Raw genomic sequence first — 27,753 nt, forward strand, 5'->3', positions numbered from 1 at the left:
ACTGGGACCTTATACTGCGATCATCTCAAGGCAGGGGCCCTTTCTTCTCTGTTTTATATATATATATATTATAAGCACACTGTTGGCTCTCCACAAATAAATAGAATACCAATCTTCACAGAGGGTCAGATTTTGAATGGTACAATATTTCACACACACACGCCCTCCTGTGTCCTGGCAAGTCAATGTTTGTGGAAGCAAACCATTACACATTTGTGTGCATTAGGGTTTGCACATGAGGAATGGTTCACACAAAATAGCACATTTAAAAAGGTCCCTCATAATTGCATAATCTTTCCCATCCCAGCCCAGTACTACGTCTGTCCTGGAGAAACCATCTTCAGGCAAGACTACCAACAAGGGTTCTGAGTGGTGCTGGGTTTTGTGATGCATGTATAAAGGTTATTAAACCCTGTTAGCTGGCAATAACTTAGTCACTGTCACTTGGGGCTGGATTTGAACTGGAGACCTGGAAGTGCAAAGCTCTGTAGTTTATTACACAGAAACACACACTGGCCTACGGGTGAAAGCTTGATTGAAAGTCTGTCAATACAGAAATCAAAAATTTATATATTACTGTGATAGTTTGGGGAAATCTGTCTGTATGTTTTAGGAATACTGTGTGGGTTTGTAAACTCTCTGTATGTATCTTTACCAAGCTGTAAACTCTATTTTTCAAGTTCAGCACTTTGCGTTTTCTATTCTCCATTTGCTTCCATGTTGGACTGGGTAGTATAGGGCTAACAAAAGAGGGTCATTGACTTAAGTGCCCAACCACTGACATATTATCACTCTAGACAAAAGACTGTTCCTAGCCAAAGAAATTGACTTAGCATGGGAGAGGTTGCCTAGCAATAAGGTCATTTGGTAGGACTCTGTAGTTGCCTGTTGAGACTGCCAGTGAGGCAAATGACTGTGGGACTGGGTGTTAATAAAGGGCTGAAGCTCCTCTCTCTCTCAGGCTAGATTTAGGCATTTTAAAATGAGGGAAGTTTCAGGGGTTGGGGAAACCCTGCCAATCTGAACACAGATGGTCCCCCAGGGACTCCCAAGGGAAGGGTGAACTAGAGTGAGAGGGAACATGGGTAGGGTTTTAGATATGTACTTATTGTGGTATTATGTAAAGAGCAACAATGTGTTAAATGCCTAAGCAAAGTGTGTCTGTGTGTTATATGCCACACCTATCACATACCCTCTGAAAGAGTTAAACTCTAACCCAGAAGGCTCCCACCTTTGGTGGGACACTAGAAGAGTGTGTGTTTAAGCTACAGTGGGAATATGAGGAGTCAGTACAGGTTCAACAGGAGAGAGCATTCAATAGATGTCTGCACTCCAAGAGTGTCCCTAGGGGACTCCATGATTCAGAAAATCCCTGGGCTCTATTCAGATTCCGGAGGCTTAGAACACAAGAGGCTGAATTCCCCTTACAGCGGTCTGGTGGGCTGCTGGCAGGAAGAGCCCAACTACATCTGTGGCAATTACTCACGGTACCTTTGAGGTCAAATACAGTGTAAAGTGTGCATAGTTTATGAAGTGTTGTCCCATCCCTTGATACTGTAATGGCAAATACATATATTGATATATATTAAGCTATGTAATATATGTGTATGTTCATATGCAAATTAGGGCCATGCAAATTGCCTGAGAGGCCCTTGGGGTTGCAACATTTACATTCCCCTGACAGAGAACCATGTGTAGAAACCTTGGTCAGCCATAATATTGCAGAAATATTTTAACACAACATAACCTGAAGTACTAAATCAAAAATACATCCCATAATTGCATATTTCCTAATGTAATGGAAAGAGGACAATTACGAGATAGCAAAATTAATTACGATAAAGGTATTCATTAACAGTGGAGGCCGTTAACATTTCTAAACATCATAACTCCTTAAATCTTCAAATAATTACCTTTATTTTTCTCAAATGAAATATTTGCTACAGTATGTTAGCATATGCCAGAGTATGTTTTATTTTCCTGGTTACAGCAGCAAAATATCAATATCTCTCAACACTAAAAGATCAAGGGTGTCAGTAGATTTTTTATCATATGCTAACCTTTTGCTATAGTGAAAGACATGTGTAAATCTAATTGAACAATATATGTACATACTGTAATCTGGGAAAAGGGTTTGCTTTTCATGAGGTAGTCCTAGGGGGATAAGGGAGGAGGGAAAGGTGCTTTTCCCCATGCAAAACTGCTACAGGATATTTTGTTAAATATTAGCCAGTGCCAAACTGGATATATTGAGCGAGATATAATATGTCCGTTCTGAGAGTGTGTGTGTGTGTGTGTGTGTGTGTGTGTGTGTGTGTGTGTGTATATATATATAGGGGAACATATATTTTCAAAGTTGGGGAAATATATTCACATTTAATGCATCTGGACAAGTGGCCTAATTTCTGGAGAAGCTGAGCACAGCTGCAACAACTGATCTAGATGTTTTACATGCCCAAGTTCTCTGAAAATTAAACGGATTGAATGCCTAAATATGGATGTAGGAGCCTAACTTTAGGCACCTAAATTTAAAATTTTGGTAGTTTTATACAGACACATATTCCTCAGGATAAGAGCCAAGTATCTGAAAGGAATCCCTAAGAAAGGAACACCTTAACAACAATGCATTGTTATGTGCTCTGGCTGAAATCTCCCTCCGCTCCTCCAATGGGCCAATTAGCCCCTGTGCAGAGGCTTGTATACCACTTCACTCTCACTTAATCCTATTTTGAAGATTTGTATGGAACATAAGTGATGCATAGGCTTGGTGTTGGCCCTCTGCACAGAGGTGTTTCTCAGCCTCTGTTATATAAAGTGTGTGCTGGATTAATATCTGTTATCATTTGCTCTAGTATATCACACTAGTGTTATTTACCTGGCTCTCATAGTTAGGCAGAGGAAGACTATGCAGCAGAAATCATAATGTCTCATAATCAGCATCCCATACAAAGACTGGCCCCACTCCCAGAATGTAAATGTTTATCTCTTATGCAACCTAACACAATGATATATAGTGTTAGGCCCTTAAAATTCCACTTGTTCTGTAGAGGCGAGTACCATTGAATAGTCATATTTATTTTAAACAGGGACTCTAAAGATTCCCCCTTTTTGGGAGGGAAAAGGTGGAATTTTAACGTTTCTAGACTGAAAGACTAATTACAGTATCCTACGTCAGCACACTCAGTAGTTGCTTGCATGAGATGATGACTTTTCCACCTATACATTGCATATTAGCTAGGTTTACTGAACTAGCAGGACCACTGTTCTGATCAGGTCTGACAGTTTTGGTGTTCCTTTTAATCTCTTAAGCAACCATTGCAACCTCTGTCATTTTGTTCCAAAACAAAATATTGTTGTTATGAACAGGAAACACTCTAGAAGCATTTGTCTTAAATACATTTTGCCATTTAATTTAAGATGTTCCCTGGCTGTTATTTTTCAGGATATCTTTTATACATTCACCCAATTTATTTACATAAAACCTTTTTTTCCCCTTGCACAAAAATGAGCATGCTATCATAGAATCATAGAATATCAGGGACCTCAGGAAGTCATCTGCTCCAAACCCCTGCTCAAAGCAGGACCAATTCCCAACTAAATCATCCCAGACAGGGCTTTGTCAAGCCTGACCTTAAAAACCTCTAAGGAAGGAGATTCCACCACTTCCCTCGGTAACTCATTCCAGTGCTTTACCACCCTCCTGGTGAAAAAGTTTTTCCTAATATCCATCTAAACCTCCCCCTCTGCAACTTGAGACCATTACTCCTTGTTCTGTCATCTGCTACCACTGAGAACAGTCTAGATCCATCCTCTTTGGAACCCCCGTTCAGGTAACTGAAAGTAGCTATCAAATTCCCCCTCATTCTTCTCTTCTGCAGACTAAATAATCTCAGTTCCCTCAGCCTCTCCTCATAAATCATGTGCTCCAGCCTCCTAATCATTTTTGTTGTCCTCTGCTGGACTCTTTCCAATTTTTCCACATCCTCCTTGTAGTGTGGGGCCCAAAACTAGACACAGTACTTTAGATGAGACCTCATCAATGCCGAATAGAGGGGAATGATCACGTCCCTCGATCTCCTGGCAATACTCCTACTTATACAGCCCAAAATGCTGTTAGCTTTCTTGGCAACAAGGGCACACTGTTAATTCATATCCAGCTCCTCGTTCATTGTAACCCCTAGGTTCTTTACTGCAGAACTGCTGCCCAGCCATTCAGTCCCTAGTCTGTAGCAGTGCATGGGATTCTTCTGTCCCAAGTGCAGGACTCTGCACTTGTCTTTGTTAAACCTCATCACATTCCTTTTGGCCCAATCCTCTAATTTGTCTAGGTCCCTCTGTATCCTATCCCTACCCTCCAGCATATCTACCACTCCTCCCAGTTTAGTGTCATCTGCATCTCTTTTTCTTCTTTCCAACACAGAACTGCTGTTTCTCAGCACAGCTCTTGTTCTTGGGGGATTTAGACTCAAAGGGGTGGTTCGCTGTGGGAACTGAATAGAAAACATCCTATCTAACGTCAAAGGTCATAATGGGAAAGGGAGATTGGGGCAATAGGGACCCTAAGGGAAGAAGGGAGGAAGATCTAGAGCAACCCTTGTGATGGGGTGGGCGAGAAAAGTGCTGAGGAGGAGCCGAACTCTGGCCCAGAAATGGTGGGATGATGTCAATAAGACAGGTGACACCCATCCATTTTCACCAGGGCTGGGAAGAACTCCAAGCTGATTTATACCTTGTTCCCATTAGAGATAAGGTCACCTGTGTTCAGAAAGCCATTATCCAGGGCTCAAAGAACACAAATCACAGGTATTTCTACTTCTCCCATACCAACTGACATCAAATCTCAAATGAAAGAGGAGCAAAGCGTCATTGTGAAGCCAACACATGTACCCTGGAGAGCTGAGTTGAGGGTATGAATATACTTGTTAATAAGTATGCAAACTAGGGTAGTCTGACTGCTGAGATACATAGGATCTTTTAAATTATTACTCAATAGTTGAGGGATGAGCATTTTGCTATCCTTTATCATTTACTGTAAGTTTTATAGAACTCCTAAGGAAATTTACATAGGCTGGGATTTTCAAAGGAGCCCAAATCCCATGAACTTTCAATAGGAACTGAGTGCTTAACATGACCATCTCAGACATAGCAAATACGGCAAGAGGATACAGTACCAGAAGCTCTTCTTCCTACCAAAGCTACTTTCACTGTTTCAGCTCAGCACTGACTGTAGACACTGAGGTTAGTGGTAGTTGGGACAAAATACAATATGGTTTTACAAAAGGTAGATCATACCAAACCAACCTGATCTCCTTCTTTGAGAAGGTAACAGATTTTTTAGACAAAGGAAATGGAGTGGATCTAATTTACCTCGATTTCAGTATGGCATTTGATACGGTTCCACATGGGGAATTATTAGCTAAATTGGAAAAGATGGGGATCAATATGAAAATTGAAAGGTGGATAAGGAACTGGTTAAAGGGGAGACTACAATGGGTCATACTGAAATGTGAACTGTCAGGCTGGTAGGAGGTTACTAGTGGAGTTCCTCAGGGATCGGTTTTGGGACCAATCTTATTTAATGTTTTTATTACAGATCTTGGCACAAAAAGTGGGAATGTGCTAATAAAGTTTGCGGAGGACACAAAGCTGGGCGGTATTGCCAATACAGAGAAGGACCAGGATATCATACAGGAAGATCTGGATGACCTTGTAAACTGGAGTAATAGTAATAGGATGAAATTTAATAGTGAGAAGTACAAGGTCATGCATTTAGGGATTAATAACAAGAATTTTTGTTATAAATTGGGACGCATCAGTTGGAAGTAACAGAGGAGAAGGATCTCGGAGTATTGGTTGATCACAGGATGACTATGAGCCGCCAATGTGATACGGCCATTAAAAAAGCTAATGCGGTCTTAGGATGCATCAGGCGAGGTATTTCCAGTAAGATAAGGGGTTAGTACTGTTATACAAGGCATGGTGACACCTCAGCCAGAATAGTGTGTGTAGTTCTGGTCTCCCATGTTTAAGAGGGATGAATTCAAACTGGAATAGGTACAGAGAAGAGCTACTAGGATGATCCGAGGAATGGAAAACCTGTCCTATGAAGGAGACTCAAAGAGCTTGGCTTGTTTAGCCTAACCAAAAGAAGGCTGAGAGGAGATACGATTGCTCTTTATAAATATATCAGAGGGATAAATATCAGGGAGGGAGAGGAATTATTTAAGCTCAGTACCAATGAGGACACAAGAACAAATGGATATAAACTGGACATTAGGAAATGTAGACTTAAAATTAGATGAAGGTTTCTAACCATCAGAGGAGTGAAGTTCTGGAACAGCCTTCCAAGGGGAGTAGTGGGGTCAAAAGACATATCTGGCTTCAAGACTAAGCTTGATAAGTTTATGGAGGAAATGGTATGATGGGATAGCCTAAATTTTGGCAATTAATTGATCTTTGATTATTAGTGGTAAATATACCCAACGGCCTGTGATGGGATGTTAGATGGGGTGGGATCTGAGTTACTACAGAGAATTCTTTCCTGGGTACTGGCTGGTGAGTCTTGCCCACATGCTCATGGTTTAGCTGATTACCATACTTGGGGTCAGGAAGGAATTTTCCTCCAGGGCAGATTGGCAGAGGCCCTGGAGGTTTTTCGCCTTCCTCTGCAGCATGGAGCACGTGTCACTTGCTGGAGGATTCTCTGCATCTTGAGGTCTTTAAACCACGATATGAGGACTTCAGTAGCTCAGACATAGGTTAGGGGTTTATTACAGGAGTGGGTGGGTGAGATTCTGTGGCCTGCATTGTGCAGGAGGTCAGATTAGATGATCATAATGGTCCCTTCTGACCTTAAAATCTATGAGTCTATGGCTGGGTGTCAGTACAGCTGCTTTGTCTCTACAGAAACATACTGTGATAGAGCTGCTCAATACAGAGATTGTACTATTCCAATACTAAGCAGGATCAATCTCTTCTGCAGAGCAGGAGTGCATATCAACTCATTGCGCCTATCTTCTCAGAGGTTTGGTTACATTTTTAAGTAGTAATTTTGACAGAAGAAGCAGCAGAGGAGAAATGTTTTGGTTTTTTTTAAATCAGGAAGAAATTGGAGAAAGTAGAGAGAGTCTTCACTGAGATGAATGGTTCTGGAAAGGGAATAAGGAGTGAATTAGAAAGCCCAAAATAGAAATGTTGTATATAACTTTTGTGCTCAATTAAAACATATTATAGTTTGAATGAAAACATCCCTTTTCTTTCCATCAGTGGGTGAGATTCCCAAGTCCTGTGCTATATCATTAGCAGGGAGTAAACACTGGTAAAATCCTTTGGACATAATGTGTCAAAATTAGCTCTGGCATAAACAGAATCAACACCCATTTTATGGGTCTAACAATCACTTAGTACAGGGCTTTATTCGCTCTAAGGGACCAAAATCTGCTTTCACTGAGTATCAATGGAGTCATACAGATGTCAGGATTTAACAGGATATGATCAATTGCAGAATATGACTCTCAGCTTGTGCATCAGATGTCTCGACTCTACCTTTTCTAACAATATGTAACTCAAACTTATTTCAGAAACTACTTCCTTGTACTCATGATCCTCAAGAATAAGGAAATGAGATAGTAGAAGAGACCTGATCAGGACTTATCCTAGCATAGTCAAATTAAAAAAAACAAAACCCATAATGACTAATTAAATATAAACACCCTCCAAATGAATGGAATAAAAATAGCTAGATTCTTCCAATTTTCTCTAGGATGGGCCTGAATCTAGAAATCTTCTATTCCCACTCTACCGCACTGCAGTATATTCATAAGTTCTGCACTGGAGTATATTCACAAGTTCTGAGCATTCTCTTTCACCCCAGCACTATACAATATAGGACATGTTTGCATTATATTCAGCAAGATGAATACGACCCACTTATAGCATCCATATTGGGGTTAGGGGAGAGGAACAATATCAAACACAGAAATACATCTGATATGTATTTTGCAGACAGATAGCTGGATATACTTGATATAGATATACATCTATATTGATACCTATACATTATACTAATATGAAACGCCCCAGCAAACTGACGTATGTGGGGAAACCTCATGACCTCTTAAAATCAGAAACTCAAAATACAAGAGTGTAGTTAGGAAAGGTGATCAGAATTCACTAGTTGCTAGGCATTTTTATGGAAAGAGGGCACATTCACTCATCTTATTAAAATTCATGGGAATTGAAAACATCCCAAAGCCCAAGAGGGGTGAGGACAGAAAATCTATTTAACAGAAATGGGAAACTTACTCTAAATTCACCTTGAAAGCACTTTCCCCATCACAGTCTTACTGAGAGACTTTTGATTTGTCTCTTACCTAGCAGGTAATTATAGAACTTCTTTTTCCCCTGACTAATGCATACAAAAGGAGATCATTTTAACATTTTATGCAGATTATCATGGTTTGTTCTTACTGAGGTCTTTGTTGGAATTATTTCCTTTTTACTCTACCTCCCCAAACCACCTTTTCTTTTTTTATTTCCTTTTATCCCCCATATTTTGTCCCCTGGCTGTATCATTTGATATTATAACTGCTTTATATTGTTGAATATTGCTGAACTCTACACTTCAATTTTCCTTTGTCCCTATGACATAGAGGACCTTCCTCTATGTCAGCAACTTTTGTCAGGCCTGACATACTCACTATACCTAACACACCATTGCTATAATCTGTATCTAACTAAAAGACATTTTGTAATATATAATTGGACAATTAATAACTCACTAATCATTAACATTGTTTCATGATGTACATATGTGGTTTATATTAAGAGTTATGGACGTATGCTGGAATCATGGCTAAGGTGTGTTTAAACTAGGCATGTCGGGGAGAACTGGTAAAAAGGTCTGCCCTAGACAAAGGAATGTGTTTGCTTCTCTGACCAGCCTGGTTGACACGCAAAAACAATAAAGGTCAATGTATATATTAGGTAAACAAAGCTATCAAGCAGGGGAGGAGGAGAAACTATCAGGACTATAAAGACAGGGGGTCTGAACCTCAAATGATAAGCAACTGAATCAACTGATTGTAACAATATTACTGGTTTATAAAAGTACGAGTGAGGTGCTTCATGAAAGCCTATGAGACACTGGTGGCTAATATCATTATGAATTGTTTTATTAAACTATATAAGGAATTAAGGATATAATATCAATGAGTAATTTACAGTCCGTGACCAAACAAAAGGAGAAACAGGTTTTACACAGGTAGGAAGGAAGACAGCTATCTACTTGTCTCCAAAGAAATTAGGGAAGATGTGACCAAAACCAATGGAAGCCCCACTTACATAGAAATCATCAGAGGGATTGTTAGTCCGTAGGAAGGGAAGAACAGATAAGGTCATCCTGCTTCTTGAAACAAGGTAATTGGACTTTGGAAGATAAGCCACCTTTGGCATCCATCACTAGACAGACACAAGGGGCCAGAACTCTTGCAAGCTGAGAAAGGTGGGTCCTTCAACCAATGAGGGTTGAAGTCCCTAGGAACTGAATATAGGTAAGAAACCTATTTAGGCAAAGACAAGGGAAGCCAGCACCTTGTACTTCTGTGGAAGGTCCAGACAGAGAGAAAGTCAGCCATGGCTGGGAAGAAGGAAGATTGGTGAGAAAAAAAAAAATCTTGAGCAAAGGATGTATCTTCCTAGATTAAGTTTTAGACTTCTGGATGCATGTTTTCACTTTATTTGCTTGTAACCATTTCTAACTTTATCTCTTATACTTAAGCTTTATCTTCCTTTCTTAATAAATTTATTTTACTTTTTAATCTAGCTGAAAACTGAATTTAATTTAAGTGAATGTTAACTCCAGTGTGTGTGGCAAGCTGCTGAGTTTTGTCTCTTTAAAGAGGAAAACACACCTTATTATCCCTCTACATTTTTCAGGAGAGAGATGGATGTTGCAGAGGACAGGGTTTGGGACTGCAGACGCATTGGGATCACTTGCTAACATTAAACAAGTCTGGTAAAGACAAGAGTGTGTCTGTGATAATTGCTGGCAGGCTGTTGGATACAAAGCGATTGAATCAGAGCTGTACCTTATACAGAACATGAAGTGCATGCTGGCTGTATGTCCCCCTCACACAGGAAGCCACAGGTAGCAGAAGCATTTTGGGGGCATTCAAGGTTATAATACAAGTGGTGGCATGACCTTTGGCTGGTCTGAGTTGCAATCCAGAATGTGACAGTCCCCGTTTTCTCCTTTATTTCAGATTTACTGTTGTCAAAGAACGTCATTTAGGTGTACGTGAAAGGAAGTTGGGATCTTAACTAAAGGTCATATGCTGCCAGTCTCAGGTGAGTAAAAACATTGGACAGTGAAAACCCAGTGGCAAGCTCTCTGGGCTAAATTCTTCTTAAAGAGATTTCAGATAGCGCTGCACTCATGTAATTGAGAAGAATTTGACCCTGTGAGTTTAAACTTTCAAAGCCAGATCCTCAGTTGGTATAAAATCAATTTACATGATTAAGAATCTGGTCCGCCACCATAGAGAGTCTGTCTCTTCATGATGCTCCCTATACTGGCTCCCACTCCTCCCTGGCCGCATGACTCCCTAAGAACCCACTGCCACTGTCTGACCCCTTGCACCTGTCCTCTACTCCTTCTAATGGTCTATAAGGTGAAGAGGTGGAGTTACTGCAGCAGTAAATACTGCAGCAGTAAATAAAAAATTGGAAATATTTTATTTCCAATTAAAAATAAAGTCAGCACATTGTGTGGTAAGGAGAGCTCAAAATTAGCCATTTAAACTATTCAAAGAGGCCTCACATGTTGGACCCGACAGTGGTTTCTGTTTATATCCCTTAACGCTGTTTTGGTTTTGGTTTTTGAATCAGAGATAGGGCAGGGACTGTGTCCTCAAGAATGGATAAAAGAAAGGGCTGTCTTCTCCAGATATGGAAACTTCTATTACATGAAAGCGATTATAATAGCCAAAATCCCAGATTGGTTTCTAAGCCTCAATGCTAGTTGTTTTGATGTGTTCTTCAAAAGAAAGGGAGAGAGAAAGGATTCCTTGTTTTGTTTATTCTCTAATGCCCTTGTCCAGGGTAAAGAAAGAAAATGCAGGCCATCAGTGTTCCCAAGGGATTGGTTATACTATACATTGGGGAAACCAACTAGATAAATGGATATGAAGATAAAATGTTCTGAATGTATCTAGAAGGTCAGTTGTTGAACTGCTCTTGTGGTTTCCACCTCAAGAAGACAGGAATCCAGTTTTGTTAATTAGGCATTCTGTGGTGAATAAGTCACATCTATGATTCTAAGTTTTTGCAGGTGATAGCCAAGGTGAACATGGAAGTTAAGAGAGCCACAATCCTCCCCACAAAAATCACAGAGCTTTCTTGTTTGTAACAAAGGAAAGGGGAAAAAAATCTTTAAGGCAGAGGGTTAGTATTTAATACGAGGGTTTCCCAAAACCCTCAGCAACGTGGGCAAACAAACATTCAAAGCTTAAAATAAACCAGCTAAAGGTTTGAAGCTTTGCCCTTCAAGATATGGAGAGCAGTTTTTTTCCTTCTTCAAGCAGCATGCCAGCCATCAATGAATGTGTCCTGTTTTTATATACTCTTCAGTCAAATAGCTGCAACTACTCTGCTCTCTTTCCTCCTGAGGGGAATTCCTTGGGGTTCAAACTCCGTCTTTTGAAATACTCTCTTAGGTCTCAATCCTGCAAACACTGCTACTTTTAAGCATCTTTCCAGACATGAATAGTCTTGTTGAGTTCAGTGAGACTACTCCCACATGGCAAGTTACACTCATAAGTGTTTGCAAGAAGCACCTTATTCTTTAAAGAGCACATGGCAAATTCTAGAATTCACACATGGCACTTTCTCTTCTTTCCTAACCCTTTTTCTCTTCCTTTTTAATTTTTTTCCACTTCATATTATATCTTAGGTTTTTCAATACATCAATCTGGTACAAACATGACAACCTTTACATAATATACATGCATAATGAATTCCTTTAAAATCTTTCCTCTTACTGTGTCTATTTGGTGAAGTTCATTTTTAATAAATATTTTTAAGACAACTTCAGTAAGAGAACTCTTTTATTCTGAGCGTTATCATAAAACAGCACAATATTAAATCTTCTTGCCTATAATGAAGGCCAGTACTACTTTTGCTAGACAATACCTATTATTTAATTTGGATTCCCAATGCTTCATTGTGCCTTCCACATACATATTTTAAAAGGAAGAAGCCTCTCCCATGACTACCTTTAGGAAGAGGAGGATAAGCAATAGCTTTGTTCTTTTGCAGGTAAAACACTGGGTTAAACTTTTCAGAAAAAGGAGAAAATTAATTGCTGCTCTGTGACACAGGTGAAAGGCCAAAATAAAAGTGACATTACTGCCTGCAGTAACAACCCTGGCTGTACTAACATGGAATACAAACAGTCTAAGGCAATACATTCTTTTCTATTCTCAGTTTGTAACTATAAGGTTTTGTGTTCTCCCCCAGAGAAACTATGAATGCCACAATTTTTCACATCCTCATTTCTAACACATTAGTCAATACAATAGACTCTGTTCTCACCTAAAGCTGACACTAATCCAGGATTTCCCTGGAATGTCTAGGAATCAGCTTCCAATTCCAGGAGAAAATGAATCAACTATTCCAAAATCTAAGAATATGGCAACACTCCATTTTGCAGGCCCTGTTGCCCCCTCAGCAACTGAATCCTGAACTACTCCTGACCTTCCACTCACAGTGTGGCATTTCCTTAGCTGGTGTGAATCAGCAGAGCTCCACTGTCTTCAATGCAGGTCCACTGATTTACATCAGCTGGAAATCTGGCCACACGTGTGTCTAATGACTTAATAAAAAAAATCTGAAGTATTCTCCAAAATTCATGTGTTGGATAAAAATATGAATAGGATCCATTAATGCAGAGGTACAAAACCCAAATTGCTATGGTCATCTTCAGTGATTTTCAAGTTGCCTTAGATAGCCAAATATATACCCAGTATTTCCCCAGGTATTTAGTACAATGAAGTATGAGAAACGCTACAAACATCAAAGTAACATTTTTTATAGTTATCTAAGTGTGTAAGGCAACCCTGGGAAAGATTTTTATTTTATGTTTTTCAGGAGGGTAAACATTGTACTTCTTCTAGAACAATAGTTCTCAACCTTTTCCATACTGTGAATTCATGTTGCAACACACAGAGATTTGGGAATCACCCCCCTCCCAGCTTTATTCCCCCTTCCATCTTGCCACAAAGAAAGAGAGTATTGTTGTGATCTCCCTGAGCCCTGGTTCTAGAGATCATGACTCCCCCACCCCAGGCTGAGATCCCATGCCCAAAAACCTCTTGACAATTTTAATGAAAATCTATGCAGTGGGGAGAAGAGATTCCGAGTGTGCCCATTTGTGAGTCCCACATACAGGGAATAAAGTAGAGAAAAATGGAGAGAATGGAAAGAGCAGGGAGGAAATTATCAATATTGTACACTCGTCATTCGTTATTGCTCATCAGCTTCTGAGAGCTGCCATAAGTCTACATTGATTTTCTTGTTGTAGGAATGGAATCGCTAACAGTCAACAACCCTAATGCTATACTATTATATTTTGGATAAAATCGTATCCTCTTTTCATATACACAAAATAGAGGTCAATGCAGGATATATTTTTTCCAAGGACCAGTCAGCCCATTCAAAGGAGTGCACTGCATGAGATAGTGCTTGAGTTTTAGGCCAGTGACTTACCCAAATGTTTCCATCCTGGTGATACGGCTTCCAGTTTCTCCCTGTATCACTATACAGCATCCGGTATTGAGTCACCCAATCAGAGCTGCTGTATCTGCCTTGCGTTGCTATAGCGCTGATTTGTTTCCTGCTCCCAAAATCCACCTGCAGCCATTGATAATGGTCACTATCTGATGGAGACCAGCCTCCAGCCCCTGTTGAGTTGAAACGAGACAATCAGATGTCTTAATCCAGGCTGCTTTTGAAGTGAAGACATTGAAAAGATGCTAGTTGCTGGGTGTAAGCAGAGAACAATATAACATTAACCCAATTAAAACATATACAAAAGAAATATGATGAGACCTAAAAAAAAGAGTCACCTTTTATATATGCCACAGGAAACTCAATTTCTTTCAAGCTGTTTCAGATTGATACTATAACCTTTGTATGACGTAGTTATATGATGTAAAGGAATACCCTACAAATGAGACTCTCTTTATAATTCCTTAATTAGAACTTACTAATAAGTGTCAAACTTTAATTGTTAAGAGTTGACCAATTTTCCATGACGTCCTTTGTCGGAGTCAGTTGACGCAAATCAGTGACAATCTATTGATTTCTTATACCCTTTAAATGCTATTTAAAATTTAAAAGAAGATTATACACATTAATTGGGAGGGAATAATAGCATGCATCTCTAATTTCCTTCCCTTCTAGTCCAGCATTTCACTGAAATGCACAGACCTCAAAGAATAACTATCAGCAGTAGTTAAAAAGGAAAGGTACTGCAGAAATGGCTCTGATTTTGATTTGCTGAGTGTACAGGATGTCATAGAGTACATTAACTGATGCTTGAAAAATGTATTATCACTCTTTATGGGGCTATGAATTAACTTGATGGTAATATTATTAGCAATATTCTTTTCAATCACTAGACTGTGTTGAACTGTTCTTAATAAACAAGGACAATGGTGCATAGATAAGAGCGAGTGTCAAGGCATTAATGCAAGTTCTTACTCTACTAAAGCTCAAAATATTAGAGGGGAAAATAGCAGTTAGTTACACACAGGGTTATAAAAGACATTGAGATTGTGGCATAATGTGCTATACTGTGAAAGTGTTGGGTTTTTGCAAAATTATATCAATAATTGTAAGTATTACATTGGGAAAAAGCAGAGAATAATTATATTTATACTCAAATGTGAGATTACTGTGCAGAAAAAAAATCTGCAAAGATTTAAAATGACTCCAACGATTTGTTCCAAACACATTGCTAGGATCTGGCAGGTACTATGTGATAGTGCAAAACCATTTAGTTTATCATGTGGTAACTTCTATTACTTTTTTCCATTGGTAGGACTAAATTTACACCCCAGTCCTTCTAGGCAGCCCCTAGGTTGCCTTCTGATCAATCAACTGGCTTTATTAAATAAAGCAAACAAACCCCACCAACACAACCACAATGAACTATAGTCACATACGCATATAGGCAAGATGGTTTTCCATGGGAATTCAAAGCCAGAACTATCAGTAGTACCACAGGGCAACTACCAGAGAGAGCCTTTAATTTGGAGAAAGGAGGCAGTTCTATAGTCACTGAGAGCAACCAATGGTGAAAGTAAAGGTTACGCAGACTTGGCCTTTGTCAGCATATGCCCACTTAGTACATACTGCTTCACTTTCTGTCTCTAAATTGTTGAGATGGTGATTCTATCGTTTCACACAAGATATGGGTGCCTTTTGATACTATATTAGCTGTAAAAAGAACAGGAGTACTTGTGGCACCTTAGAGACTCCACAAGTATTCCTGTAAAAAGTGACAAAGAGTCCTGTGGCACTTTATAGATTAACACACATATTGGAGCATAAGCTTTCGTTGGTGAATACTGTAGTGATCTAGTATTGTAGTGGTGTAGTGAACTGTGTGTATATGGCTGTGATCCTAAGAGCACCGCAGCACCAGCAGGCATGCTGTTGTCATAATACTGAAAAGGTGGCATGTGATATACCATTGGAAAACTAACAATTCACTGATCATTAATATTCTTGCTTGATATATGTATGGTAAACCTATAAAGGGCTTTATACATACAGGGAATATGTTCTTAAAAAGGTACTTGGCAAGCAGTGTCTAAGCTATGCCTGACAAAGAATGTGGTTCTGTCTGCTTGAGTGTGTGTCTGATGTAAATTAAGCAAGGTATAACCAAAGACAAAGGAAAGAGAATGGGGAAAGAGGACTACTTATCAATCTTGGCAGGGGATGCAGACTGCATGCCCAGAAAGCCTTCCCGGCTCTTGAATCAGGGTCAAAGAACTTCAGGAAAAAATAAGCAAAGAGAAAGAGCCATTTTGGCTTCTATCACTTGAGACACTAAAGGGTCCAGAGCTCTTGAAATCACAGAACGATGGATCCTTCAGCAAACGGGGGGTAGGGGGGGGGGTAGGGGAGGTGTCTCTGAATATAGGTGAAAAACCTGCTTCTGCAAAGGCTAACTTGCTGAAATCAAGTTTTAGTCTTTTTAGAAGTATTTTTTTACTTTTATTCCTTAACTTTGGAATCACTTAATCCTATTAATTTTTGTTTAATATACTTGTTTTACACCATAAACCACTTCAGTGCTTGTTTAAAATAGAGTGTTTGTTAACCCCACATAAGGTAATAAACTACTGGGTACTGTTTCTTTGAGGGAGCTTAATTTCTGTAAATGTTCAGTGAGAGAGCTGGACACTACAGGACAAATGGTCTTGGGGAAATTCAGGATTGCTGGGGTCACCTTTCAGAAAGGAACTTGCACCTAGAGTTGCAGGGTAGGTGTTGACACAACCTCTTCCAGGGATGAGCTGAACCAAAATCAGTGGTGGGGAGGCAATACTGTGCTGACTCCTCCTACCCCATGCTATCATGGCTACAGTACAATTTTTAGCATGCCAGCACAGATGACAGCTAGCATGAGTATGTCTACATGAGCTGGAAGTCACACCCAAGGTCATAGTGGAGACATATCATAGACTGAGTAGTCAAGGAGAATGATTCTGGGACAAAAAAAGTCGAGGTGGGGAAGAAACAGGATAAAGTAATGGAATGTATTAAATAATACTAAGTACTCCATACAATCTGGTCCTAGGACTCTTAAATCAGACACCCAAAGTTATTGGAAACTTTTGACCTCTATCTTTTTGTGACTCAGTTCTGCATCTGTAAAAAGAGGATAATACCACCCTGTCATTTCACACAGTGTTGAAAATATACATTAATATTTGTGAAGCACTCACTTCCTGTAGTGACAAATCCTATGAGGAAATTAATAATTCTGTATTCAGTACAGGAGTTGAATAATGTGCTGTAAATAAGGCCACCCACTGAACTAAGAGGATAAAACCAAATATTGAATAACTACTCATTAACTATACAAAAGAGGGGTTCAGTGGAAAAATTAATATACAATCTTGTAGTAAAAGACTGCATCATAATGAACATACTCCAGGGGACAGAATTAAGGTTGCACTGACAACCTTAATTTTGTCATTTCTTAACTTTAGAGTGCTTGATTTAGAAAACTTAATATTTTTAAACTTTTAAAATTATATAGATATTCTATAATTTAAGAAACAGTATGTGATTAAAGACTCAAAGATGAAAGTTTATGTTGCACATATGACCTTAACTTTTGCCATTTTTATATAAGTACCACCAGTATATAAAAGCTACTATGAAGCAAATTACTGACATAAATCTGTAAAACTGATGTCCTTCCAACAAGATAATTGTTTGGTAAGTACAATGTCTCATACGCTGTAATGTAACTGAAGTTACTTTTCATACACACGTGTTTACTGTAAATGCAGAATAGTTAAAGAAGATTTTATGGTAAGTACATATATCAGAAGGAAACCTAACTACAGTATAATTACATTCCTACTACAGTGGGCCAAAGTTTTATCGCAGTTACATTGGTATTACTGAGATCAGAATTTGGCCTGGTGCAGCTTACATACCTTTTGGTGACCTGCAAACTGTAGCTAGCTTTTGGAATCTTTTCACCCAAAAAGCAGTTGAAAAGATTTGGAAAATTTTGAATGACACTTGATTTTCCCTTCTTTAATCTGAGGTGACACCACCAGCTCACTTCATATAAACCTGCCAAAATTGCTATCACATGTTAACAACTCAATTACCAATACCAGACTGGGTCCAATCTGAGCTGATGACCTAGAAGGGAATGGTGTTGCAAGCCAGAACCTGTAACTTGACCTACTCAACTCATTTCTAACAAGGTAGAGGCAATAAAAGATTTGTAGTCAACAATGTTCTACAAGCAAAAGTTTATGTCCCAATTTTGCAGCACACTATTGTTTAGGATGTGCCCTCATCTTTCTCCCCAAACAATAAAGAGAGACTGGAAGTTGTTTCAGTAGGAAAGGGAAGTGAAAGTCACCGGGCAAAGGGATGAACATATTTGAGATTGGTAGATATGCTGCTTAGCAGAACTGCATGTGAAGGAAATGGTGATCAGCCCCAGATGGAAGGCGGGTGTTAGACATTCACCAGAAACACACTGTGAAGATCAATTAAAAAGTTTCCTGTTACAGTTTGATCTATCAAGCAGTGTAATTTGAAGCAGGGGCGGCTCCAGGCCCCAGCACGCCAAGCATGTGCTTGGGGCGGCATGCCGCAGGGGGCACTCTGCCGGTCTCCGGGAGGTCGGCAGGCAGCTCTGGTGGACCTCCTGCAGGCGTGCCTGCAGGAGGTCCACCAAAGCCGCGGGACCAGCGGACCGTCCGCAGGCATGCCTGCGGGAGGTCCACCGGAGCCGCTTACCGCCCTCCCTGCGACCGGCAGAGCACCCCCTGCGGCATGCCGCCCTGCTTGGGGCAGCGAAATGTCTAGAGCCGCCCCTGATTTGAAGGAGTTGATTACTTTGTTCATTTGGCTGTGAAATCTGAAACCTCTATTGATCCAAGGATTAAGAAAGATTTTTTTTAAACCAAGTACACACACTGAAATAAATTGTGAGAAAGCTGGATTCAAGTCTCCCGCCCCCGACCCTCCATGTGAGCCTCACTGGGGCCTCAATTCAACAAATCAAAGCATATAATGAAGTCCATGCTCATTCAGCAAAGCACCAAAGAATTTGCTTAACTTTAAGCATGTGTGTAAATTGTATTAAAGTTCATGTCATTTATGCATGTGCTTAGAGTTCAGCATGCGCTTATGTGTTTTGATGGATAGGAATTGTTTGCTGCATTGGGGCCCAGAGGGATAGTCTGATATTGCACAGGCAGGAGGAGGGGTTATTAACATGCAGAAATATCTTACAACATTTCTCCCTTCCTAAAGTGATGGAAAACTGAGTACAAAACTGATTTCGGCATTATGCTTATGTTGGAATTCTGTGCATTTTTTAGTCTAATATAGATGCATAAGAGTATGGTGAATTACCCTTCATGAAAAACCGATGGGGCTAGGATATTGGAAGTTGGAAAAAGCGCAGACATTTTAGTCTTCCAGGAAGAGCAAGAGTCAGGCTAACTCTTCTATTTAATAACATGAGACTTCAAGGCAGGGCCTAGGCAGGTGAATAGCAAGAAAGCAAATGGGAACAAACTGTAAGATACTGTTTTGACTTTGTGTTAAATAAGAATGGAATGTAGACTGTTGCAGAATATAATAAGTGAAATATTAAAAAAGTATAATAAAATGCAGCCGTTGCTCATTATTGTATGTAATGAAAGGTATAAAAGCTTGCCTAATTGTTTATCTAACAGAGACCTGCCCATGTGTACTCTCCTGTGCATATTGCAATTGCTCGAAATAAAGCTGCCTCTGGCTTGTTGCTCCAAACTCAGAGTGAGGACTTTGTTTTCCTCCACAGAAGTTATCAGTAAGAATTAGTTTGTATTGAAACTGATGGCGAACTCAACTATTTTATTAATTCCATTCATGGTGTTCTTAGCACTTTGTTATAAACTGTTTATTTATTTTAGTTATTGTTTATATCCTGCATTTTACAGCATGCATTCTTTGCATTTGTTTAAAAATATATATGGTGGAAACCAGACATCAACTATATTTTTGATGGTAAGGAATTTTTATATTATATGCTCTATATAAAATAAAATATGTCACCAATGGCTTCATAGACTATGAAAGCAATGCAAGTGCGTTACACATGGTTAGAAGGCATTAAAACTACATAGCAATTAAAAAAAAGTAAATATATTGAGGTAAAATGGGCTCACTTCATTAAAAATACAATGGGCAGATTTGTGTGTGTGTGTATATACATGCATGTCTGAATGGTAATACATAAAATCACAGACAATATCTTGTTTCCCAATTTTATTTTTATGCTATTCCAGAATAAAATGTGATGATACACATTTTCCTACTCACCAAGAGGCAGTACCATTGACTAACAGAATAATTAATAACGTGGGCCAGATTATCCTACCCTAACTCATGCTGGCTAGGAATTTACATCACAAGCAGTCCTCAACTTTAGCCAGAGTCAGGATGTCAGAATCTGGCCCTCTCATAACAAATAAAAGAGAACCATTAGTTTAGCAGTAGGAATGCCAGCACTGAGAACTGAATATACAAGCGCAAAAAGAGTGTGCACGCACAGAAAGCCTCCGTCCTACCAACTGCCTGACCCACATAACAGCAGCCACAAATGTAGTCCCTTAATTAGTGTGAGCACAGTCTCCACTGCAATGAAGCACATGAATACTTAACAGAAGCAAGCACCCAAGTTTATATCCCAGATATTGAGGCAATTGCTTGGATCCTTCTGTCTCCTCATTGCTTTCAACTCTCCCCAACTCAGGGGTACTGACCAGATAAAAAGAGGGAAAATGTGAGGAACACAGAATTGCACAGAAAAGCATCAACCAACCCCCAGAATTGTGAAAGTTTAGGGAAGTTCAAGACCACCGCACATTATCCATGCTTTCTCACTATGTTTATATCAAATATGTGGAGGATGACAATTCTCTAGGAAGAGATGAAGAATATGCCCATACATTTTCTTTTTTTAATTATTAAATTGTTTTCCTCAATCTCAGCAATGACATGAACAACTTTTTTTTCAGTGCCTTCAGGGTTGCAGAACTGACAATTTGTTCCATTAAGACACTGAACAAGCAAATAATATTACAAAGAAACATGCATGGGTCTTTCAACCAGTGAGAGAAACCAGGACAGACTCCTATTATAACTACATCCCATATAAAGGGATGTAGTTATAGAAGGGAAATTACGGTATATTTTCCTCTACAAATTCAAACTATAATAAGGGTGAGCACCAGTTCACGAGTCCATTTATGAATCCATTTTAAGTGCAACAGGGTTGGGGCAGGTGGTAAAAGTGGAGAGAAACAAAGATTCAGATATACTTCTGATTAAACAGAACAAAAAAACCTCAAAATGCAGAGTAATTTAATGTTCACAAAGCTGAAATTCAGCACACACATTCTCTCTCATTATTTTATTATGGTGGCACTTAGAAGCCCTAGAGCAGGACCCCATTGTGCTAGGTGCTGTACAAACACAGAACAAAAATATGGCCCCCCATCCCTAGCGGCTTACATGCTAAGTACAAGACAAGAGATGAGAGGTGGCTGCAGACAGAGAAATGGGGAAGTGAATGAAACAATGAAATGATGCTGGTCAGCATGATAGGCAGTGGTCTCATCACCACCATTACTTTCTGTGATTATATTGGGATGCAAAGAGGTGACATTTTCACACCAAAGGCTGCAACTTTTCATCAGAATATATTGCAACATGAGATTTGAAAAACCCAACAATCACTTTATGGGTGTTCAGTTATTACTGTGATTAGTGCAATAAGGGACGACCTATGCATTATTCTGCAATGCCTTATTTTCAAAACAGCATACAGAGAGTTTGTTCTTTTCCTTCTCCAGACTGACATACAATAAAAGGGTTTATCATTGAAAATATATATATAATTAAGTACAAAATATTCAGAACATTCAAAATGCTGAGAATGTAAGCATTTTCACATTATGTGCATTGCGAATGCAAAACTGGTCTCTTTTCATGAAATTTTTCACTGAAATGAAGCCACACTGGTTAAAAAAAGGGAACTTTTCAGTGTCACTGCAAGGCTGTATGAAGTTCTGGGATTTTAAATGTTTTCAGTTTACCATTTTTCAAATTATGGATAAAAATCACAAATGATTTCATTCAGGTAACATCGTAGACTGTTTTTGGAGTGTATTATCTCCTTTCCTTTGATTTTTCTCATGTGATTACTTACTTGGGAGGGGAACAATAAAAAAAATAGCATATCCCTATATGTTATGCAGAAGATAGTACAGTATTCCAAGGATGGGAGGAAGGATCTCCCAAATAAACTCAAGTTGGGATTCTGTTTGAAGTCAATTGGGGTTAAAGTCCTATTTTGGTTATGCAGACAAAATTCAAGCTCTGAAATTATCTCAAAACAGGCTTTTTGTGCACTAGATGTAAACAGAGTCATATGGTGTTAACACAGGTTGAATATACTTTCATTTGGTACATTACTGCCAAGAAGATTATAATAAGAAAGGTTGGATTGCTACAGATACACAAACTCCCATGCACATTTAACCCTCCAGTAGTTTTAACCCAATATCAAGGGTTCCCACTTGGGAAAGGATATATTATCTGTATATAGCATGATGTCTCTGGGCACATCAGAGGCAGGGACTGAAATCAAGTCCTCCGGATCTGATAGCATGAGGCTCTACTGCCTATATTAGCATAGGTTATACTTTGCCTTGAGGAATGTAATTTTGAGCTTCAGAGGTTTATCACTGCTTACATCTTCATATGCACGGTAATGCAGGTAATAAACGGGGAACAAATATTTGATAATGGGCTCTTCACTCTAGCCGAGAAAGAAATAACGTGATCCAATGGCTGACAGCTGAAGCTAGACAAATTCAGACAGGAAATAAAGTATAATTTTTTAATGTTGAGCATAATTAACCATTGGAAAAAAATTGGATTGGATTTTTTCCCGGCCAAAAATTCTGCTCTATGAAATATTTTCGAAGACTTCTATGGCCCATATTATACAGAAGGGCAGACTAGATGATCACATTGGACCCTTCAGGCATTGGAATCTAAGTGGACAAAGAGCCACAGTATGTTAGCATAGGTTAAATATAAACTTCACCAACCATTTAAATACACCAAACTGTTTTATATAGCAGGTGACGTTCATGCCTTCAATCTTGTTAAACCCAATATGGGTTTGGGGTACTGAACAATGATATAGGAACAGAAATAAAATCAGTGTTATACAGTGCACAAGAGGAAGAGGAGAGACTATTATGGAAAAACAGTTAATATATTTTGGAACAATTATCTCAATTTCTCTCCGCATTCAGATAACTCCCTGTAGCAGGGTGGACCCTGCTCCTGCTGTGAGGGGTTTAAAAAGTGGCCTGGCAGGGCTTGAGAAGACAGCCTTTAGCCTGGGCTGATTGGGGAAGTGGCTGCAGGTGAGGCCATGCCCCAAACTGAGCCACAGGCCTTATAAAAAGGCCAGGGAAGCCAGAAGCCAGTCAGTCTCTCTCTGGCTACAGAGAGAGATGGGCCTAGCTGCAGGGAGCTTGAGACTGGATACCTGAGTGAAGCAGGGCTGGGGAAGGCTGAGGAGCTGGGGTGCTCCAGCCTAGAAAGCCCCAGGCTGCGGCCTAGCAGTGGGCCAACAGGTACTGGGGGTTGCAGAGGGCAGCCCAGGGGTAGGCCAGGGCAGCAGGTCCAAACCCTCCTTGCCAGTGATGAGTAGGCTGATACTACAGTCTGCCCCAGAGTGTGGGGCTAGACAATGACTGGCAGTAGCCAAATACTGAGGCAAGGTGGGGATAGTAGGGTGGGGGTTCCCCTGGGAGGAGGAGACCCTGTTATAGTTGGCACCGGGGCCAACTATAAAGGGGCACCGGGTCCAGGGACACGGGGCCGAGAGTAAAACAGGTGGATCACCAGCCTGCAGGGGGCGCTCCGGACTGGAAGAAGAGCTAATTCCCGGAGTAACCAGCAGGAGGCGCCGCAGGGGTGAGTACCAACCTGTTACACTCCCACACATCAAGTTGAAGGCCACTGCTAAGTACACAGCTGATATATTACAATTGTAATATACACAGCCACCAAGTTGTTCATGATTCCGCTATTTATTTTTGATATGTCAACAGAAATGTTATGAGCTATTTTCCTTATTTCCCCAAATCATAAATACCAAATAAATCCCAAAGTAAATCCAGATTGCAATACTTGTAACTTCATAGATAAAATGAAGGAAATACTATATATAAGGCCTTTTTTTCCCCTCCCCCTGAATTCCCAAGAAACTCAGAGGATCAAAAAAGTAACAGCCTTTTTAAGACACTTTGCTGATAATGAATACCTGCATTTCAATGTTTCTCAAGATACACGCCTGGATGCCTAAATGCTTTCCATTAAAATAAGAACACTTTGCATTTCAATAGCACTCCCCAAAGAGCTCCAAGAACTTCATAAACATTAATAAAGTAAGGACTTGTCCACACTACAGAGTTTCGTCTATAAAACTTATGTCAACACTCAAAAATCACTATAAAAAAACCTGGTATTTCATGTTCACACTCGCTCCTGTTGGCAGAGCATGTCCACAGTTGGGGCACTATCACTGACACTGTGAGCAATCCACTGTGGGTACCTATCCCAGAGTCCAGCTCAACATCTGCTGCTGCTAGGTGTTGTGAGACGGCGGAGTGGACCACAGCACATCTTGGGACTGGGCTCAATGTCCCATAATGAATTGCTTTCTGTCCCAGCATTCCATGGGCTTCTGGCTTTCTTTCACAGCATTTTAAAATGGCCCATCTTTGCTATGCACCCCAGCGAGAATAGATGTATCCCGCATTGCTCTCCTATACTCTGTTAACCATCATGAAGACATTGTGGATGGCAGTGCAGTTAATCGCGAAGTTCCTAACTGAAGAAGACTCCCAGTTGCCTGACATGCTGGGTGATATGGATAGGAGCAACTTTAGATTGCTTTTGGCATTCACAGAACAGCTGCAGAGGGCAGACCATCATTTTTGGGCTCAGGAAACAAGCACTGAATGGGAGGATCGTATTGTCATGCAGGCATGGGATGATGAGCAGTGGCTACAGAAGTTTTGGATGCAGAAAGACACCTTCCTGGAACCATGTGTGGAGTTCGCCCCAGCACTGCGGTGCAAGGACACCAGAATGAGAGCTACCATCTTGGTAGAGAAGTGTGTGGCAATCACTGTGTGGGAGATAGCGACTTCAGAATGCTACCGGTCAGTTGTGAATCAATTTGGAGTCGGGAATTCAATCCTTTGGGCTGCATTAATGCAAGTGTGCAGGGCAATTAATTGCATCATGCTACGAAGGACTGTGACTCTGGGAAATGTGCGTGAAATAGCAGACAGCTTTGCAGTAATGGGTTTCCCTAACTGTGGCAGAGCAATAGATGGCACACATATTCCAATTTTGGCACCAGAACACCTTAAGGTGGAGTACATCTATACGAAGGGATAATTCTCCATGGTGTTGCAGGTGCTTGTGGACCACAGAGGGGATTTCACTGACATCAACGCAGGGTGGTTTCAGGAAGGTGCATGACACACACATTTTCAAGAACACCGGCCTGTATAGACAGCTACAAGCGGGGACTTTCTTTCCAGACCAGAACATTACAGTGGGAGCTTTTGAAATGCCCATAGTGATCCTGGGAGACCCAGTATATCCCTTACAGCCATGGCTCATGAAACCTTATACAGGAAACCTAGAAAGCAGTAAGGAGCGGTTCAACAACAGGCAGAGTAGGTGCTTGGATGACAGTGGAATGTGCCTTTGGCAGATTAAAGGTGCTCTGGTGATGCCTTCATGGCATGTTAGACATCAGTGAGGATAATATTCCAATGGTCATAGCCACATGTTGTACATTGAATAATCTTTGTGTAGCGAAGGGTGAAAGGTTTGCTCAGGGGTGTAGTGTCGAGGCAGACCACTTGATCTTGAGCAGCCAGATACCAGGCCTATCAGAGGAGCCCAGAGAGGGGCAATTCGAATAAGGGAGGCTTTGAGGCAATACTTTGAAAAGGAGAACCAGTAATGTATATCTCCATGATTGGTGCTGCAATGTTACACTACATGTAGTTTTCCTAGGAAGCAATGGTGACATTTTGGGCCTTACATTCCAATAAGCAAATGATTCAACTGCCTGTGCATGTATTGGTAGTGCCTGCTATCTCAATTTGTAGGAAACAAATAAAGATGAGTTACCATTCCAAAACTTTGCTTTTATTGCACGAGAAACAACACACACACACACACACACACACGCTGGGTGGAAACAGAGGTGCCAGGGAAGGGCAGACTTTCAGAGCTGTTATTTTGAAAATTGTCCGAGGAGGTGGAGTGAAGGGGAAACAGAAAGGATTATGCAGACAGAGTTTGCGGGGCATGGAAAAGAGTTCTGAATGTGCTGCAGAGGAGGGCAGCCACGCATCTGCTCAGTCTGCAGCATTATTAAGGACTTCAGCATCTGCGTTTGCTCCTCCATCACTTTAATCGTCCATTCAGTAGCATCATTAAACTTCTGATTTTCTTTTCTGTCCTGCCTTTTGGCTTCCCTCCACTCCTTGCGTTCCCTTTTCTCTACATTGGAGAAGGGCAGTAACTCCTGGAACACGTCGTCTTTGCTCTGTCTTGGGTGCCTTCTTATCTGGCAGAGATGCTCAGCTGGTATGTGTGGGGTGTTCCTGAAAGCCACATCTGCTGAAGCAGAAGGAACAATGCATGGAAGCATGATTGTTAAATTCACACACAGCATTGAAACATTTCAGTAAAATACACCTACTGTAACATAACAATCACCTTCTCACTGGCCCTTGGCAAGCACACATCTCTGCGAACACCCAAAGCATGGTGAGTGGGTTGGCTGGGAGTGGGGGTAGGGAGGGCTCTACACAGGGAAAAGAGCACTCTGTAAGGGTTGTGGGGCAGCCAATTAGGGGAAAAATGCTAAAATTATCCACACTTTTCCACAGGCAGGGGTGATTGTAGCAGATATCTCACTGCTGAGTGTAAGCGGGGAAGTGAGGGTACATCTAGTACATGCTTGTGGCTTCCGCCCTGGTCCCTATGCTGCTCTCCTGTGTGTTGCTTTGGTCCCTGCACAAGTGATTGCTGAATGGCACAGGAAAGTTTCCTACAATAGGGGAAGGAACAAAGCAGCTCTGCCAAGGAACCTTCAGCCGAGGATTTCCAAGTACTTCCCGGAAACTTTCCTGGAGATCTCTCTGGAGGATTCCTGTGAAATCTCGGTGTGCATCAATATCCTGTTCTGCCGTACTAATTAGCTACATAGGGAAATGTCCAGCACAGAGAAACACAACCATCCTTGTACATTTCTATACCCTGAACCCACCTCCGCACTAAACAAACCATAGCCACTTACCAGGTGTCTCCTCTCCTGCTTTTTGCTCACTGAAGGGCAACTGCTGAGACTGGCTAGACACCTCCAGAGTGGTGCCCACCAGGCAACCCCGCCAGAAGCTCCACATCATCATTTAACTCCACCTCTTCATCAATGACTTTGTCCTCTGGGTTAGGTATGCATGGGGCTCTTGGCAGTAGGGGTGGAGTCATCATCGAGGATAGCGTCCAGCTGCTTATAGAACTGGTAGGTCTTAGCTGAAGCACCGGAGTGACAGTTTGCCTCCCTCGCATTATGGTATGCCTGCCTCAGCTCCTTTATCTTTGCTCTGCACTGCAGCGTGTTCTGATCACAGCCCCTTTCTCACAAGCCTTGAGAAATCTGCCCATAGGTATCAAAATTCCTACGGCTCAAGCGCAGCTGGGACTGTACAGCCTCCTCTCCCTATATACTGAGCAGATCCAGCAGCTCCACAGTGGTCCAAGCAGAAGAGCATTTGCTGCGATAACCCACCATAGTCATCCGGGAAGATGTGATGA

At 40.7% G+C, this 27,753-nt stretch overlaps 1 protein-coding gene across 1 annotated transcript in view; it reads right to left on the reverse strand.

The window, feature by feature from the left end:
* CNTNAP2 (contactin associated protein 2) overlaps positions 1 to 27,753 on the reverse strand; it is a 1,334,251-nt gene that overhangs the window by 1,069,207 nt on the left and 237,291 nt on the right. The window contains exon 3 of the mRNA XM_045005260.1: positions 13,765 to 13,958. Coding sequence (XP_044861195.1) covers positions 13,765 to 13,958 — 194 coding nt within the window. The remainder of the gene's footprint in view (positions 1 to 13,764; positions 13,959 to 27,753) is intronic.

This window comes from Mauremys mutica, chromosome 2 (genome assembly GCF_020497125.1).
Source record: "Mauremys mutica isolate MM-2020 ecotype Southern chromosome 2, ASM2049712v1, whole genome shotgun sequence".
NCBI classification, from domain to species: Eukaryota; Metazoa; Chordata; order Testudines; family Geoemydidae; genus Mauremys; species Mauremys mutica.